This window comes from Protopterus annectens, chromosome 1.part0 (assembly GCF_019279795.1).
Source record: "Protopterus annectens isolate FY-2018-M chromosome 1.part0, PAN1.0, whole genome shotgun sequence".
NCBI classification, from domain to species: domain Eukaryota; kingdom Metazoa; phylum Chordata; order Ceratodontiformes; family Protopteridae; genus Protopterus; species Protopterus annectens.
In genome coordinates this window covers 670,449,985-670,465,037 of record NC_056725.1, presented here as the reverse complement: position 1 = coordinate 670,465,037, position 15,053 = coordinate 670,449,985, and the positions used below count along the sequence as shown (strand labels likewise).

The 15,053-nt window shown below is 40.9% G+C and overlaps 1 protein-coding gene across 3 annotated transcripts in view; it reads left to right on the top strand.

Moving 5' to 3' along the window:
* The window catches only part of PLEKHG2 (pleckstrin homology and RhoGEF domain containing G2), a 1,701,404-nt gene that overhangs the window by 1,405,922 nt on the left and 280,429 nt on the right, over positions 1-15,053 (top strand). For all 3 annotated transcript variants that reach the window (XM_044062076.1, XM_044062085.1, XM_044062066.1), the window contains exon 10: positions 11,434-11,526. In XM_044062076.1, the coding sequence (XP_043918011.1) occupies positions 11,434-11,526 (93 nt within the window). The remainder of the gene's footprint in view (positions 1-11,433; positions 11,527-15,053) is intronic.

Sequence of the window (15,053 nt, the reverse complement as noted above, 5' to 3'; positions counted from 1 at the left end):
ATATCTCTAAACCAAACCTATGGAAAATTGAACTACTGAGGTTTGACATTTATTTTGACCACTGTCAGTCGCTGTCAGAAGAGCTGTGAAACAGAATGAGTTCAGAAAAAAAAGAGCAACAGTTACATCGAAGGTGATTAACCATCAGTTTCACAGGTGTCAAGATACAAATAAAAATCCTGTGCATTTTATAGTGTATGTCACTTTATTGATGTAAACTACAATGCAGAATGTCACAACACCAGTAAAAATCCTGTTCAAGTACATTTTAAATATTTCAGAATAATGCATTTTTTTTTACCATAGAATACTTCTGTGTTGCTAAAATATGTCTTCTAATCAAAGGAAAAAAAATACAAAGCCGAAGGTGCCACTTCTAGGAAGACAATTACTATAATACCAAATTATGCTTTCTGGAATTATAGCACACACACACACACACACACACACACACACACACACACACACACACACACACACACACACACACACACCTTTGCAGTTAGATACTTTGACTGGCTGCTATGTAGTTTTTTTCCCCGAAAAGAACAATATGGGAAATATTCCACAACAAATAAAGAAAGGGACTGCTTTTTACTTTTCTTTATGTACCAAGAATAATAAAAAAAATCTTTGAAACTGGAACTACATAGAACTGAAAGCTTTACTTCATTTCATAAATACAGCAATGCTAGTTAGGCTTTATAACACCTGTGGGCAGCACTTATTGTAATTTCCACTCCTGAGGACATTATTGACTTTGTATAACATTAGTTTAGCATTTCAGAGTTTTCAGTATCACTTTCTAAGTAAATCAGGTGTCTTCTTTTTAGACAGGTAAGAACCTTTGATGTACTCAGTGAATCTTTGATCTTTTTCTCATGTTCACAGTCTTATAGTGTCTCAGTGGATCTTACTATGATTTTCTCAACATGATTTCTGACAGAAAAATAAGCCCAATTGCTGCAGTAGATGACAAATGCCACAGACAACTAACAACTACTCTGAGAATCCATTTATGACTAAAACATTAGTTTTTCACATAATGGCCATCTCTGTACGCAAGATGTCTAAGCAGCTTCATGTGCTTACTGAAAGTCTATTTCTCAGCTCATGTTTTTGTTTGATTTTTTTTTTGCTTTCACGTCTGATGTATTCATGGCAAACATGTATCTGTTGCTTTATTACATAAGCATTTATGTTATAAATCTGTTATCACTTGTGGGATAATTCAGTAACTAAATAAAAAGCATTAGAACCTTGACAGCCATAGTTTCATCTTTCATTTTCTTCATCACTATTTCAAACTCTTTACCCCCTCCTCCCCCATTACATGAACCACAATATGTTAGAGTAATTACATGATGATTCAATGTTCTTCATATAGCTTGCAGATTCCATAATGAGGAAGCAGGGACAAATATCAGGCACTAGCATTACTGGGGCATCATGCATTCTAAAATGCTGTTCTTCAGTGACTGTATGTGAATTAGCATAATTTATGACATATATGGTTTGATCATGATGTCAAAGCCAACAATGATTGACCAACAATTGGCTAAGCTTCTGGTGTCATTCAAAGGAGATCCGGTATTTGTCTGCCTGGGACGACATGGTTGACAAGCCATGATGCTTTGCCAGACATGGCCTGCACCTGTCACCCTTGGGATTAAGGATACTGGCTAAGGCTCTTCCCGCCCCCTATAGTGCCTTTTTTAGGCAAGGTTCAAACAACAAAACCACCATCGCCACTGATACAGGCAAGCAAAAACTGAGGGTAATGCTACTCAACGTTAGAGGTCTAAACCTCAAAATGCACCCACTCGAGGCACTCCTTAAAATGGAGAATATCGATATCTGTGCAGTGACTGAAACCTGGTTCAAGGCTGCAGAGAGCACCCTTGTATTACCAGGATACAACTCATACCATACCTTTCGGCCATCAAACTAGGACCGAAACACCAAGGGTGGAGGTGTGTCCATATTCATTAAGGACAACCTCCAGGCTAGTTGCCCAACCTAATTCATCCGAAATTATCCAAGGGCAACTAACTCTGGGCAAAACTGCAATCCATATTGTAGCTTGCTACCGATCCCCCACCATGCCCCAGGATTCCCACTCGTCTTTTCTTGATGTAATAGAGAATTTCACGGTCCAACCTAACACCCTAATAATGGGTGATTTCAACTACCTCACCATTAACTGGAAAAACTACTCTTGTACCAACTCCTTTCCTCAACGCTTCCTAGAATTCGTAAACTCCAATGCCCTGGATCAACTTGTCCACACCCCTAACAGGGGCAATAATATCCTAGACCTGGTAATTACCAACATGAGTGACAGGTGCTCCACACCTGAAGTCAACTCCTCGTTGGTCAAATCAGACCATAAACTAATCACCATAGATATCCACATCCCGCCCCTACCCCACCCCATTAAAGAAATCACTGTAAAAAATTTCTCCAAAGCCAACTTCGTGCTTCATAAGGCAGAAGTGGCCAACTTCACAATACCCATGCAGATGAACAATACAGTTACTACTGCCAAATCTTATACAAACACACTCTATAAGCACCTACACAAATGCATGAATTGTGCTATCCCTAACAGAACCAAGTCGCAGTCCTCTAAAAAAAGGAAAACAATCTGGCGGTCCCCTGCTAAAACAAACTCTACAACAGAAGGGAGAAACTGTTGCAAAAGAGAGTAAAATCCCAATAGTGGAGGAGCTCCCTGGTCAGCCTCAGCAAGAAGCTGAGATCCCTCATAAAATCCTCCAAAGTGAACTATGAAAACAAGATTGCCACTGACTCAAAGGACAACCACAAAGCATTCTTTATCTATGTCAAGAATCTCAATGGCAACAGCCAGATCTGCTCTGAGTTACAGCACAATGGCACAAAAATCACGGAAGCAACTGATATCGCCAACATCCTGGCTGATAGGTTCAGTGTCGACTTTACCCCCCCCCTCACTTCCTAAAAGGCCCATATCCATACCAGAAGAATGCAGTGCCTCTGCAATCACAACTGAACAGGTGAAAACTACACTATCCAAAGCCAAGTACACAGCATCCATGGGACTGGACAATATACCTGGCTGTGTTCTACACGAACTTCAGAATGAACTAGCCCCCCCCCCCCCACCTAAGCACCATGTTCAGTCATAGCCTCACAATTTATTTATTAATTTTGTTTATTTATTTATTGACATTTGTTAACCGGGTTAGTCCAACTGGGCTTATGGCCCATTTTCAGTGGAGACCCGAGGAGAAAAGCTCCAATAAAACAGAAAAATACAGTTTACAAGATAAAATGCAAAAAATAGTTATATATACAAATTTCTACATTCAACATGTGGGGATTATACAGAGATAACATTCTTACGTCAAAGAAGTACAGATATTACTGGTTGAGCAGGGAAACTAAGTATATACATATTTACATCAATTTAAAAACAAACTTCAAAGAGCTTCAACAGTGGTGGTTAAATATCATTTGAGTAGTAAGCAATTACTGTGGGGGAGAAATTCCTATGTATAAAGAGGAGGGGAAAACAGAAATAGAGAGGGGGGGTTAAGTTGGGGCTTGACAGGGACAAGTTTTGGAGTTAAGTAGATGAAGTTTAAGTTTCTCTTTGAAATGAGATGGGTGTACTATACTGCATATTTATCTAGGAAGTTTATTCCAAGCCAAGAGTACTTATATAGTTTACCCACTGATTTTTTGTGATAATATGTTTGCAGTAGATGCTAGTTAGATGTCCTGAGGGTACGAGGTGGAGAATAGATGGTGATGAAGGAAGAGAGAGCAGGACATGCTACAGGTTTATAAAGAATAGCATGTAACATTTGAAGTTGGGATAATAGCAATAGATGTGGGAGTTCTAGCCAAATGAGAGAGTTTAGAGCAAGGCAGTGGTATGTATTGTAGGGAGAGCTGGTGATGAATCAAGCTATTTTATGATAGGTTTGCTGGAGTTTATTTAGGGTAGTAGTTTGTATATGGGTGAGCACAGGGGCTGTGTAAAGAAGGGATGGGAGAAGCAGACCTTGAGCAAGGGAGAGTTTGGAATTAGTAGTTAAGAATTTTTTATGGCGGTATAGTAAACTGAGCTTTTGATTTGTCTTTTTGATACATTGTAGGATGTGCAAGTTGAAATTGAGTCCATCATCAATAATAATGCTGAGGAGTTTGATGTGGGATTCGGGTTTAATAGTAGTGTGATTTGAGGAAGTGATGGCAAAGGAGGATTTGTGGTGAGCTAGAGACTGAGAGAGAAATAGTAATAGTTTGGTCTTTTTAGGGTTGAGGATGAGTAGATTAGTAGATAACTAGCTTTCTGTGGTTAGGAAGACCTGTTGAGTAAGGTCATGGAGTTCAGAGATGTTATTTGAGGTAGAGATCAGAGTAGAATCATCTGCGTATTGTATGAGGGAAGATGTATTGCAATCTGTATGAAGATCATTGGTGAAAATAGTAAATAGAAGGGGCCCTAGGATGGAGCCTTGTGGGACCCCTGTTGGGACAGATAAGAAAGGAGAGGAGGAAGAGAGCCATTTTGCTGATTGTTGCCTACAAGATAAGTAACTGGAGAACCAGGCAAGGGAGGTGGAACTCATATTGAGATTAGCAAGTTTGGATAGTAGGAGAGTATGGGAGACTGTATTGAAAGCTTTAGATAAATCAAGGAAGAGACAAGATATCAGTTTGTTATTATCAAGGGACTCAGCAATGGTATAAGTGAAGGATAAGAGGGCAGTAGTTGTACTGCGATTGGGATGAAAACCATGCCGGGTTGGAGTGAGCAGGTTGTGTTCAAGGAGGTGTTTGAGTAGTTGTGAATGGATACATTTTTCAAGTATCTTAGAGGAGGGAGATAGAATGGCTATAGGTCTATAGGTAGATGGGTCAGTTGGGTTACCACCTTTATGCAAAGGGATAGTGTAAAAGGATTTCCATAATAGAGAGACAGTAGACTCTTGTATAGATATGTTAATTAGTATGGATACTGGGTAAGCAATGGAGTCTGCAGCAAGTTTAAGGAAGGAGGGAGGTAGGTTATCTGTAGAGGGAGAGCAAGGTTTGAGCTTTTGGAGAAGTGATCGGATGTAGGAAGTGTAAACAGAGTGTAAAGAAAAGGGAGCTTTGTTAGATGGGTTGGGAGGGGTTGGCAGAGGAGTAGGATTACAGCTGGGAGGCATGAGTGTTTGAGTAGTTTCAATGAAATATTTATTGAGCAGAGTAGCTGTTTCAAGAGGAGATAAGTTAGGGTAAGGGGAGGGGTTTCCGGGGGAGCCAGGAGAAAGGATTTTGTTAATAGATGTCCAGAACTTTTGAGGGTTGGATTTGTTATTAAGTTGGGCAGTATTATAGAAGGACATTTTGTCATTATTGGTATATTTTTAATGAGATTTCTCAGACATCTGTAGTTGTGAAGTAGGGGTAAGTCCCTAGTTTTTATCCAAGCTTTCCATGCTTTGTCTCTTTCAAGCATAAGAGACTTTGTTTTTTTTGGAAAGCCAGGGGGCATGGATAGATTTTAGTCTGATTTTTCTGGAGGGGGCAAGTGAGTTCAAGGTGTCAAGGAAAATAACATTAAATCTTTTTATGGCATCATTGAGAGGGATGTGCTTGAGGATGGACCAGTCTATATAAGATAAAATAGAATTAAATTGAGCTAGATTGAAGTTGGAAAGTTTGCGACAGTCTCTGTAGAGGCGAGATTTGGAAAGTTGGAAGGGGTGTCAAAGGACAGAGATAGGTAGGTGGTCACTAAGTTGGTCTGGGTGTGTTGTAGCATTGTGGTATAGTGGAGGGGAGTTGGTTAGTATCCAGTCAATTATTGAGCCAGAGTTTGGGGTTTTTTGTAGACGAGCTGGAGATGATATAAGCTGGTGAAAACCATGTAGATTTATACTAAGTTGGGGAGAGTCAGTTTTCAGTTTGGACCAGTCTATGTTGACATTACCCGAGATGAGGGTTTCATGTGGTATGTTTTGGGAAAACCAGGATAAAATTATCTCTAGGATTGCTAAGTTGTTTCCTGGAGAGATATAGATGGAGGCAATAACTAGTTTTTTATGGGGGTTGAGGTGACAATTTAGAACTAAATGTTCTGCAGGATGAAAGTTAGGGAGCGGTGTGGGAAATGGAGAGAGGTTGAGTATGTTTGAGTATAAGATGGCCATGCCGCCTCCTATTTTTGGTACTCTGTCTGAGCGGTAGATGTTATAACGTGATGGGAGTATTTCCTTACTTGAGATATGTGTCTTAAGCCATATTTCAGATAAAGAAATAATATGTGGAGTAGTATGGGCTACCCATGCATGGAATTCAGTAATTTTGTTGGTTAGGCTCTGGATGTTGAGGACATATATGGATAACTGATTAGTAGGTGAAGAGTCTGATAGAGTAGGCAGGGAGGAGAGAGAGATGTTTGAAGGAGTAGGGGAGGTAGTGGCTAAGGGAGGTGGGTGGTTGTAGGGAGCGTATGAGGGGTCAGGGTTAGGATGGATATCACCAGATGCAAGTAAGCTATTAAATAGATGAAATTTTGTAGCAATGGCTAGGTGTAGTTTATGCAACTTAAGTTTAGGTTTATAAGTAGGATGGTATGCTTGCACTCTATATAGTTTGTGATAGCATGAGGTGGGGGGATTGAAAAGGGCAGGGGAGATATTAAAGAAGGAGGTTGCATTATGGTTGTTGATTAAAGAGGTATGAGAGATAAATATTGGGCAAGGAAAGTATTTATGATAAGCTGTTAGAATTGAGAGTAGGAGGAGAAGTGAGGTGGTAATTATAAGGTGTTTCATTGTTTGTGAGTGGGAGGGGAGTGGAGGAGTGGCTGTGGAAATGGTTAAACTGAGGAAGTGATGACGCAGAAAGGGTTAATAGGAAGTTGTTTGTTATTGGATGTTTGGGAAAGGAAGGGGTGGGAGTGTATGGTACAAACAAAATTGTAATGGGGTGGGTGGGAATGGGGTAGGGTAGGGGAGCGAATGGAGCAGGGCTAACACCTAGGTCACAGAAGCGCATACAAAAACAAAAATAACAATCAGTAAAAAGTAGTATGACAGGCTAGGGAGAGAGAAAAAAGGTGGATGATACAGAAGAAAGCCAGAGAAGAGTATGCACTGAGAAATCAGTCTTACGAGACAAGAATGCAATAAGGGAAAATATCAGTCCCAGTTGGCAACAGCTAAGGACACAGGTGTCTGTTAAAATAAGGCTAGAGCAGAAGAAACAGGAGAGGGAAAAAAACTGAATAGCACACGGCAACAGTTGTACCACTACACAAAGGGGGTGCTACCATGGATCTCGGGAACTATCGCCCTGTTAGCCTGATGAGCCTGGTTTGCAAGGCCATGGGATGTATCATCGTGGAATTCATAAACAAAGATATTGGTAATCTCCAAACTCTGGACCCCACCCTGTTCAGGTTTGTGAAGGGCAGATCATGTCTCCTGAACCTGATCGACTTCTTTGAAACAGTCACCAAAGCCATGGACGAGGGTAAGACAGTTCCCACAGCCTATCTTGACCTAGCCAGGGCTTTTGACACCATCCCATATTCTATCATAAATAAACTCACCAAAATGGGTATTGCCAACTGGCTCACTGACAGAACCCACACTATAAAAATTGCGGACTTCAAATCTGACTTCAATCCTGTGACAAGTGGAGTACCACAGAGTTCAGTCTTGGGTCCCCTCCTGTTTGGGATCTACTTCTCTGAAGTACAGGCTAACACTGAGGGCCTCTGGCTGATGAAGTTTGCAGATGACTGCAAATTGAGTGCCGTAGTCGAGTCCCCAAACGACGTGGACAGTCTGCAAAACGGCCTCACTGAGACTGATGCCTGGTGTCAGATCCATGGCCTCGAGCTCAGTTCCAAAAAGTGCATTGTCATCTCCTTTGGTAAAAACTCTGTACCCATAAACTACCACATAGGCGGAAGCCCACTTAACACTGTAGGTGTGATAAGAGACTTCGGGACTCAAGTGGATAGTAGCCTCTCCTTTGATAATCACATCACCACAGTAGTCAGGAAATCCTTCTACGTGCCACACCTCATCATGGAAGGGGTCTCATCCAGGGAAAAAGAGGTCATTGTCCCCCTCTACTCGGCTCTCATCAGACCCATTATAGAGTACAATGCCCCTTTTGGAATGTACCTTACAAGACATCTGCAACCACTGGAAAGGCCACAAAAATACCTCACAAAGAGGATTACAGGACTCAAATAGTAGCACTATGCTGACTGCCTCAAAAAACTCCAGCTTTACTCCATAGCATATCACCTACTCTGAGGTGATCTCTGCTTAACATACAAAGCTATGTCAAACCCAGAGGTGTCGGACATGCTACACTAAAGAAATCCCAATCCCTCAGAGCCACATGCTCTAGAGACCTAAATCTCATCACCACAATTAACAGAACATGCTGGAGGGATAGATTCCTGTGCCAGAGACTTCCCATATTCTGGAACAAGCTACCTATCTATGTCAAGCAGAGTTCTTCACTAGCACTCCAAGAAACATCTTGATGAATGGATGGGTAATGGGAAATTCACCCTGGGAATCACTTTGGTGGGCCTGCTCGACAGGGGTGCAGGTAAATAGCATCCTTTTGTGGTGAAAGGCAGGGAACCTTGTTGGCTAGGCTTACATAGGCCCTTGGGCTGATAGCCTAGTACCTACCTATGAACCTATGAACCTATATATATATATATATATATATATATATATATATATATATATTAGTCATTATTAATAAATATTGTAGAGTACACGCACACACACACACACACCAACACACACACACACACACACACACACACACACACACACACACACACACACACACACACACACACACACACACACACATTAAATATGTGTGCTTTGTATCTGATGCTCCATAAGTTGTAGCTGTAAGTGTAGTGTTTGAGGTTGTTTCTGTTGGGTACTTTTTGATTTGCAGAGGGTAATTTTGATCTGGTAGAATGTCTGGGAGCTCTTTTGGTTTCAGGAAGATTGTGTTTAAGTGCCAGAGCACATGTTGGTCTATGTGTCTGGTGCATACAATGCGTGGTGGGTGTAGCTTGTGTGTTTCTGGCAACCAGATTGTTATTTTGCATGCTTGTATGAGAGAGTTGTGCCTCCAGTGACATAATCTAAATGCATCCCATGTCCACCAGAATTACTGCAGAGAATTTGGGAAATTGCATATCCTTGATGTCAGGTCCTTTGTTAGGTGAGCTAAAACAGTGTGGTCTATAAGGATTTAATAGAGTACTAAACAAGAAGCTTTAGGGATTAGAGAATAGACTAGGTTGTATAATGCAAAATTTTCGGGAAAGTGCATCTAAACAGGAAAACTACTTTCTCTATGTTCTTCAACATGCAAAGTAGTTGCTTTATGTTCACTGAGTCATTGGGTACAGTTTCAGAGGTAGTGTCATAGGGAAAATCTAGTTTCTAGGTGTGTGTGCCTATACAATACACTAGGGTTGCCACCTTTTCAAATGTCCAAAGTGGGACATTTTTTTCAGAAATGTGAGATTTTGCAGGATAAAACATACCTACGGCCAGTGCAAAGGACAGAACTTCACTTTTTTGCCAAAATAAAAGCTTATTTTTGAGCATTTGAGTTGCTTATGCTATTTCATATAATATTTATGTGTTCCAGATACAAAATAACTGTTCTATGCAACTATTAATGAAAACTTAAGAAATATATTTTGTCTTAAAAATCTCAGGACATTTGCCATTTTTTAGTTTTTTTCTCAGGACACAATTGCCCAGAGTGGGACTGTCCCTCGCAAAGAGGGACAGGTGGTAACCCTACAATACACTGCTAACACCCAAGTATGTTAAATTAATACAGGGACTGCAGACATAGTAAAATGACTAATTATACTTCTGACCAATAAAACAACTACACAATAAAACAACAAGATTGTGCATTTCCCAACTTGGATAGACCAGGCCACCATCTACAGCCATTATATGAATAACCACAGTCTTCTTAATGTAAAAACACATAAAAACATTGCTGGAAGTCTAATGCTACCACATGTAATTTAACAACTAGGTAGATAACACTGTAAAGACAATTTCAAGGCAAACAATCCAACAACAAGAACAGGGAGAGATAAATTTTCTTTTTCAGTCTTACTTACAGATAAATGTAATAAGGTTGGGTGGCACGATGCCAGGGTAATCCTATGGGCTAGGCTTGTAAAGGCTCCAGGGCCATTAGCCTAGTACACACCTATGAACCTATGAACCTATAAGTGTGGTCATAGATAACAGGGTTGAATAGAAACATATATATTTGCTAAGGTACTGGATATTTGGTTTATCATCATTTTGCCAGCATCATCAAACATTTATCACAAGTCTTAATAATATAAAATGGATATCAGAGCATGAATTTCCAAAATTTTTTGTAGTGAATAAAATGTGATATTAAAAATCTCTTTTTAATTTAATAACTTTAAAGCAAAACTTGATAAATACACTGAAAGTTGGAACAATTTTCTCCCTTCACTATATAGTATGGCATTGTGATATATATATATATATATATATATATATATATATATATATATATATATATATATATATTGCAAACTGCAAAGGTCAGGTAAATCTGTTATCCTTTTTTTTTTTTTTTGCAGTTGCACCTCACCCTGTGCCCCCCCCCCCCCCAGGAAGTTATATATCAATATTCTACAGATACACCAACATGAAGAGAGGCAAAACCTCAGAAAATAATTACTGCCACCACACACTGAAATACTGCCCAAGCATTAATTTCTAACTAAAAACAGTGACTAAGGAGTTCAGATTAAGCAGCCTGCACTTGACCAAATGAAACATCATGCAGTTTGCACTCAGTGCGGTACTGGGAAAACATCTGATAGGCTATATAGTTATAATTTCTGGTACATTTCCAATACCAACTCCATAGCCACACCAGAAGGAAGAAAATGGAAATCTCAGAAGACAAATGAATCACTGGTAGCACACACTTAAAAGCTGCACCAGCATTATTGTTCTTATTGAAAACAGTGCACACCTACAACACAACATTGCAATCCCCTATCTAAACACAAGCCATAGAAACATACTGCTTACCCGTTTATGAATAAAACATTGAGCTATTGCAAAATTAATGTAAACATTTTTCAGCAAGATGTCACAAACAATATTCAACTCAATGAACCATTCATTTATGCAAACAGTTTTTTGTTTACAAGCATTTTTGAAGTATTTATGATTTCTTTTTACATATGAGAGGAAGATTGTAGCAATTCACAGTGTTTGTTTTGCATCTCACGTCTGATGATTTTACAAATTACTGCATAGTGCAATATGTTTCTCACTGCTATTCTTGTGTTTGTTTTTGTAATATTTTCAGTGCTGCAATCTCAACCTCTCTGAGAACCTAAAAGACCCCATGAGTTTCAAAGTTTCAGACTTAACCATTCCCAAGCAGCAACATGTTGTTCAGGTGAGAGCACCAATGTTTATGTTGTTTTATATGCTTATCTTACAGTAGTGTTTTGCAGCTAGATAAAAATAAAGGCTCAAGCCAAAAATAAAGTATGACAATTACAGTATATCCTATCATGATACGTGAGCTGTTTGGGGTTTATGTAATGTTTACAGATTAAATAAATGATGAATATTGTTAAAGTCACATGAACCACCTCTGATTACAAATCTGAGATTACACTACTTCCCATTTGCTTCATGGTGTAGAAATACAGTTAGTGTAAATAGTCAGCCCTTTAAGAGCATTTAACATTCCACAGCCTCCCTTCCATCCATTTATGTTTTACTTTTCTCTACCTCTTCTACACCCTTTTAAATGACTTTATGATGTCTCTTCCATGCCCAGTTCTAGAAGTTCATTCTGTGAGTCAGCAGCCATCATTTAGTTATAGATGTTCTTCGTGTTTCACTGTTGCAGTCATAACTGTTGGGTGCTCCTGCCGGCAGGCAGCCCGAGGTCGGCCAGAATCCCAAAGTCTGGGTCCGGCGTCGGCTGTATAAGCTAGTACCCTGACGTCAGTACGCTTTGGTACATAGCCCTCAGCCGACGCCATCTTCTCCAGTCTTTCTTGCTGTGCGGTGGAAAGCAGCTCGCAAGTCATTGGTTGGCGATTTTCGAACAGCGTATTTGGTTGTTGTCGGTCCGAAGTTCTTACTTCTCTTCTCAAAGCTAAGTACCCGTTAGAATCTTTTTCTTGTTCCTCCGATGTCAGAAAAAGTTAATAATTGTATAGCGTGTGGGAAACAAATACCTCATAAAGATTTCCACTCTTACTGTCTACCTTGCTTAGGCCCTGACCACGACGTTTCTTGTTGTCAGTTCTGTGCCAGGTTCAACTCTCGTACTATCAAGCGCAGGTACGATTGGGCTTTAAATTATTTTGGCAGACGCTTCAATTATAGAATGTCGTCGGACACTACCGGAGTCCAAAAGAAGTGCAAAGACAAAGACAGGCCTCCGAGGTCCAAACAGGACTCGTTGCAGCTGGAGCCAGCGTCCGGTTTGGCTGTCGTCAGTGAGGCGCTTTTGCAGCCCCTGTCGTCCGCCACTTCTGAACCGATGGCCGATACGGACTCCCATGGGGAGCCATCAAGGCCCACTATTTTAACTGCTGCAGGACCTTCGGACGTCGCTCCTTCAGATGGGTCCGGAACCGCTGTGCAGGTACCGGCTTCTGAGGGGGTTTTCAGGCCTACTCACATCACTATTTCAAAGGCAAAGACAAAGACTCCTGTTAAGTCTAAAGTTCCAGCTCAAGCTGCTTCTGAATCTACTCCCAAGACACAAAAGCAATTATTGAGGATGGCTGAAGATTTGCTTACAATGATTAGGGGTTCTCTCCCCCCTCCTGAGAAAAGGCCTCGACAGGATGTTACTCTGGATTCCTCTGACCAGGCTTCTGTATCTTCTGCTTCTTCCTCAGATCAGGACTATTCCTTTCCCCCTTATGAGGATTCGGATGCTGAGGACTCTTTACCCTCGGCCTCTCCGCCTGAGGATTTTTCTTTTGGGGAAACCTTGCATGAGATGAGGGAACATTTTCATTGGGAAGGACAGGAATATTCTGCTTCCAAGAAGAGGCTTAGAGAATTTCTTCTTCTTCCTCAGCATAGGCCTTTAGCTATCCCTCCTGTTTTGGACATTGTAGATGATGCTTTTCTGAGGCTAATTTGAATCCTGATTCCATGCCTCCTGCTCCTTCTAAGCCTGATAGATTTTATAGGGTTCCTGACTCTCATTTATTTTTATTTAAAACCCTTCTGCGGATCCTGAAACTATTTCTCAGGGCTCTAAGGCTGCTAAGGTTGCTACTTCTAAAAATCCTATTCCCTCTGAGAAGGATTCTCGTGCTTTAGACAGGTGGGGAAAAAGGTATATACTTCTGCTACCCTGTCTGTAAGGGCTTTAAATTGCCAGTTTCATATGTTTAAATATCAGCAATTTCTTTTGTCTGTTTTGAAGCAAAAGCTTGCTTCCCTTCCTGCTTGTGCAGAGGATAAGGAACTTCAGGATGTTTTGCATGCTACTGAACAGGTTAACAAGCATAGCTTACATTGTGGTTTTGATGCTTTGGATGCTTCTTGCAGGGCTGCTGCCTCTGGTACTGTTATTAGGAGACATGCCTGGCTTCGTGAACAAAGTTTGCCTGAACAGATTAAGGCTAAGTTATTAGATGCCCCTGTTCAACAAGATGTTCTTTTTGGATCTAAGGCTGAGGAAGTTATTAAAAAGATGGAAGAAAAGGCAAAGTCTATGCAGACTGTAAAAGATTTCTTGCAAGTTCAGCCTCCTAGATTTTCCAGGAATTGGCCCTCTAAAAATTGGTCCTTTCCCACGTCTGACAGGCCTCAAAGGGGAAGATATAGGCGCTCCAGAGGTCGTGGTCAAGGCCAGGCCTCTTACAGATCTAGACAATGGACTGCTTCTTCACCTAGAAGGGGAGAAGACAGATCCCTATCTCAAAGAAAGCAAACTCAATGACTCTCTCGGTTGGGCTTCAGGACCCCTTCACCTGGACGCCCCTCTCGGAGGAAAACTGTCTCTTTTTTACAGAAATTGGACTCATATCACCCAGGACAGATGGGTATTGGACGTGATTTTAAAAGGTTACAAATTCCACTTTCACACTTTGCCAAGGACTCACGGTTGGCCAGATCTGCCAAAACTTCAATGGTCAGAGGCCTTAACTCAAGTGGATGCTCTTCTGGCCATGAGAGCCATAGAGCCTGTTCCACTCTCGGAAATGGGAAAAGGGTTTTATTCAAGACTGTTTCTGGTTCCCAGAAAACAAAACTCTTGGAGACCTATTCTGGACCTTTCTGTGTTAAACACCTTTTTGGAAATTCCAAAGTTCAAGATGCTTACTCTGCAACAGCTAATTCCAATGCTCTCTCAGGACGCCTGGATGGTGACATTGGACTTAAAGGAAGCCTATTTACATATTCCCATCAGACAAGAACGCAGGAAATTCCTCAGGTTCAAGGCAGGTTCGAGGCACTTTCAATTCTCTGTTCTGCCCTTTGGTTTATCTACTGCCCAGAGTCTTCACCAAGTGCCTGGCACCAGTAGTGGCTTACTGCAGACTTCAGGGGATCCAGATTTACCCCTATTTGGATGACTGCCTTATTCAGGCAGACAGCAAAGATCTTCTGCTTCAACATCTGGACTTTGTTCAACGTCTTCTCCTCCTACTGGGATTCTCAGTGAACATAAAAAAGTCACATTTGATCCCTTCTCATCAAATGGTATTCTTGGGAGCCCTCTTAAATACAACCTTACAAAGGGCCTTCCTCACTCCAGAAAAACAAACTCAGCTGGCTTCTACTTTCAACACGTTGGCAACTCTATCTCAGCTCACTGCAAGGAAATTCCTGCAGGCTCTGGGCTACATGGCTTCCTGCATTCTGTTGATTCCAAACGCAAGGCTTCACATGAGAAAGCTTCAATGGTATTTGAAAAGTGTATGGTCACAGCATTACCAC